General features: G+C 35.1%; 1 protein-coding gene across 1 annotated transcript; it reads right to left on the reverse strand.

Annotated features, from left to right (window-relative positions):
• Positions 1–2,562: 2,562 nt before the first annotated feature.
• LOC132608345 (uncharacterized) lies at positions 2,563–4,542 on the reverse strand. Its single transcript, XM_060322380.1, has 6 exons — positions 4,481–4,542; positions 3,704–4,254; positions 3,417–3,622; positions 3,012–3,314; positions 2,759–2,881; positions 2,563–2,676 (listed from the first exon to the last, which is right to left on the reverse strand). The coding sequence occupies exons 1-6, from the start codon at positions 4,540–4,542 to the stop codon at positions 2,563–2,565; spliced, it is 1,359 nt and encodes a 452-aa protein (XP_060178363.1).

Consider the following 4,542-nt stretch of genomic DNA (forward strand, 5'->3'; position numbering starts at 1 on the left):
TTTTGTATGCTTGTATTCCATTTTTTCTTGTATTTTACTTTGATTTAACTGAATTCAAGCAGGTAGTTCAGTTAAGCTGACTGAGATATTAGACAAAAAACACCCATTCAAGGGAGGGGTTGCTTGTTAGACATGATACCAAGTAAGTTATTTTATCTACCACACTTAGCTGTTTTAATAGATTTTTTAAAATAATTTTGTTACATGTATTTCGTATTTACTTTATAGAAAGAACAAAGAGGACCATTACAAAAAAGGGAAGGCAACACTGCCAAATTTTATGGACTTTGGTATTCCGAAAATCAATGACAAAAATTGGTTCTACCTTTTGTCAATGGATGGACAGATGTGGAATGATCAGGTGCGATGTATCTTTATTTTTCAAATATAGTATATATTAGTATGTCTTCCACGCTTACTGTTTGTATACTTTTTTTGTGCAGCACATTGATGTCATCTTTCACTACTTCCGAAAGAAAGCCAAGTATGACACAAGTACCAAATTCAAGTTTACCACTGTCGACTGTGTTTTCATAACAAAAATTGATGCAATAAACAAAGTGTATGCTGACCCGGATGGTGCAAGAAGCGGTGGAAAACATGAAGATATTTTATGTGAATACGTGAAAGGCCACCGGTTGCAATGCACTGTCCCGTGGCATTCTGTTGACTATGTATTTATCCCAGTCAACATGAAAGATAAAAATCATTGGATGTTGGCAGTCCTATCATTCATGGACAGACGTTTATATGTTTATGACTCCTATCGATCAGCGGGTCATGATGCAGCTGTTAAGGCGGAATAGACAAACTGGCCTCACTGTTGCCTCTGTACTTACATCTCACTGACTTCTATGTTGAAAAAAAAAGAATTGATTTTACTCATCACCCGGCATACAAAGACAAAGCACCGTTTGAAGTTGTGTTTGTTGACAATCTGCCACAGCAAAGTCGCGGTAGCATGTACGTCTGTTTCTTTATTCTCTATACTTACATATACGCAGATAAATTATTGTTTTAAAATACATATCTTTTTCATATTTGTAAGGACTGCGGGATATATGTTGTTGCATTTGCGGAGTATTTGAGTCACGGAGAAGCTATTCCACCCAAAGATCTTGATGCTGAGTTACTTCGAAGGAGATATGGTGCACTTTTGTGGGTTTCCGCTCAGAAGAAGATTGAAGTCGATGCCGTAAGCGACAATGAGGCTCCTCCAAAGACAGTTAGAGCAGCGATAGATTTTGATCAAGTTGAATTAAACATAGTTAATTAGATTCAAGTTTCTTGACTGCAAAATAGATTATGATGGTGTTTTTCATCCTTTATGTTGTTGAATTTTGTATGACTAAAAGGCAATTGTTAGTATGAATACTCAATGTTCAGCTACTTTTTTAATGAATACATTCTGATTTTTTACAATGTATTCATGTTTTGTTATATCTCATAGTTGTATTCAGAGTTGAATCATTTGCGTGTGATACAAAATATGTTGGGTACAGTGTTGTATCTCATAGTATGAATACACAATACATAATTTTGATGGTTATTTTAATAAAATGAGGACACACACCTTGTAGTTAAGAAACTTTTGGACGCGCATTTCATCGAATGAAGCAGCAATTATTTTGCATTCAGAGTAATATTCACACATAGTTGTATCCGTAATCAGCATATATTAAATACACCCACACAAAATTGTATCTGCACTCAGTAATGTATTCACTTAAAGGCTGTATTCACACAAAATTATATTTTTGATTCAGAATATCTCGGATACAAGTTAGTGCAAATAGTTGTATACGCATTCAGAGTTGTATTGACACGTTGTTGTATCTAGTATCTGTAGATGTTGAATACATCCACAGACAGAATTTGCATCTGCACTCAGTAATGTATCCATACAAAGCTGTATTCACACAAAAGGTGTATTTTGGATTCAGAATATACTGGATACAAGTTAGTGCAACTAGCTATATTTTTGTATGCAGAGTTGTATTCACACATAGCTGTATATGCAATCAGCATATGTTGAATACAACGAAACAAGATTTTGTATATCTGCAATCAGTAATGTATCCACACAAAACTGTATTCACAGAAAATTGTATTTTGGTTCCGGGATATTTTGGATACAAATCATTCAAATAGATGTAGAACATAGTTGATAGATATCATTCCTTCAAACAATCTGGTTCTGCTTTCAGATCTTTAGTATTGTTTAAGTACTAAACTTTAGTATTGGTACAGTTTTAAATCATGAACAAAATACACCACAAACACTTCAATGCTTTCATATAAAATCGTTTCCTTTATTCAGTGTTCCAAACAAACATACATGACCAAAAATCGGGGAACATAAACGACAATCGTACTTTGCAGTTGATTTGGTCCAATATTGAAAAACATTAGACAGCAAGATTTAGAACGGAAACACCAACTACTTTCTTCGAGGCTCATTTGTACAAGAACGCCTATTGTTTCTAACATGTCCACACCTACTACACGAATTTGTACGTTTAGTTGAAAACCATTCAGATAAAGAATTATCGCGCTTCTTCTTTAGCCTTCCAGGCAGTCTCTTGTATCTCGGTGGAAAACTACCTCTCCCAAAATGTATCCAGGTATTTTCCATTCACTCTCATCCGGTAGAGGATAAACTGGGATATCATAAGTCTTCATCACAGTTTCAGGTTTGTATATTTTTGAGCAATAGTTGTCGGCTGTGAGATTTATTTTTCTTATGAACATCCCAGACATGTGGGCTGGGAATCTCTTCCATCTGAAACTCTTTGCAACTGCATGTCTTCTTTTCAATACAAACTATGAAACACCGCCCCTCATCAATTACCGTGTGCACGTATTCAGTTGATGGTATTACCTAAGAAACCAAACAAAAATATATTAGCATGTTACAGGCGTACTTCGACTAATATATAAATATAAGAATCATACAGACCATGAAATATACCGAAGAAATTAAATACACAAACAGATACACAAAAACTAACCGTCATGCGTGCAGATTTACGCTCATTAATGGAAAGCATTTCACTGAATTTCTTCCCAAGTGTTGTGAATGTATATGAACCATTTTGTCGGTTAGTGAAATTCCAACGCCCAAACATAATCCTAACTTCTTCCAGAAAATCAAATATTGGCAATTCTCTTGCTTGTACGAGAGCTGAATTGATAGACTCAGCAATATTAGACGTCATTGTCCATGCTTGGTTGACTGGAGCATAAAGCCTAGACCACTTTTCCCTTCCGGCTAACTCCAAGTAATCCTTTACACGAATATCCACTGTCTCAACCTTTTCCATTAGCATGTCAAATTCATCCTATGTATACGCTTTTGCCATTGCATAGTACACCCCACTCAGCACTTTGTGACTCTTTCTATATTTATTGTATACATTCTTCCAAAGATGCCATATGCATGCAAAATGGGGAACATTAGGATATACTTTGGATACAACCTTGATGATGCTTTCATGCCTATCAGATACAACACACATGCTCTCCCGTAGCCCATAAGCTTCCTTGAACTGTTCGAAGAACCATGTCCAAGACTTATCATTTTCTGAATCAATCACGCCATACGCCAAAGGTAGTATATTCCCTGCAAAATCAATTGAATGCATAATTTTTTTTTGAGTTCTATAAGCTTTTTATATAACTGAAATGATCGATTTTGAAATACCTGCACCATCCATCGTGCTCGCTGAAACAAATGTCCCATTGTATGCTGTTTTGATGTGGCTGCCATCTACAACCACGATGGGTCGACAACATTCAAACCCTTTTATAAAGGCATACAATGCTATAAAAAGATACAAGAACTCATTTTCAGATGTTTTCTTCATTCTTATATGAGAACCTGGGTATGTTTTATCCAAAATGTATATGTATCCTGACAATTTCTTGTATGACTTGGCTGGCTCGCCCATTAACTCCGTCAGAGCCTTTTCTTTAGCACGCCATGCTTTCATGTATGGCACATCCACCCCAAAATCATTTTTAACATCATCTACTATATCACTAGGCACATACTTCCTCTTATAATTTCTAAATTTTGGCTTAATAATGTCAGCTATAAAATCACTATTAGCTTGATGCTGCGTATACACCTTATCCTTTAATGGACATGTATGTTTCTCCACGAACTCTCTGATTTTGAACATAGCTGATCTGTTGATACTTGAAGCTTTCAATTTCCACTCACATTGTCTAGAAAGACATGCAAGGGTGTAGCTGCAATACCGGATATGTATATATACATATACAGTCGAAAAATACACATCATATGATTATTCAAAACAGTGAATTTAGAAAATATATAATAATCAAAACACACATATAATCATGTATTCAAATTTAGTAGACATACATGTAAGCAGTTTAATACACTACACTAGCATAATTGTATTGAATTTATAGAGACATACAAATACATCAAAAAAATCAGTAACTAACTAACCTTACAGAATTTGACCTCTTTGTTCGGAATTGAAATCTATTGTCAATAGCATACTTCGTCAT

The sequence above is a fragment of the Lycium barbarum genome, chromosome 8, assembly GCF_019175385.1.
Source record: "Lycium barbarum isolate Lr01 chromosome 8, ASM1917538v2, whole genome shotgun sequence".
Lineage (NCBI taxonomy): Eukaryota > Viridiplantae > Streptophyta > Magnoliopsida > Solanales > Solanaceae > Lycium > Lycium barbarum.

Bases quoted from the DNA above. Each gene is read 5' to 3' on its own strand.
- LOC132608345 (XM_060322380.1), bottom strand. From the start codon at position 4,542: ATGACGAAGTATGCTATTGACAATAGATTTCAATTCCGAACAAAGAGG. The intron at 4,255-4,480 runs GTTAGTTAGTTA...CCGGTATTGCAG, and splicing joins AAGAGGTCAAATTCTGTAAG to CTACACCCTTGCATGTCTTT. The intron at 3,623-3,703 runs GTATTTCAAAAT...TTGATTTTGCAG, and splicing joins GAGCACGATGGATGGTGCAG to GGAATATACTACCTTTGGCG.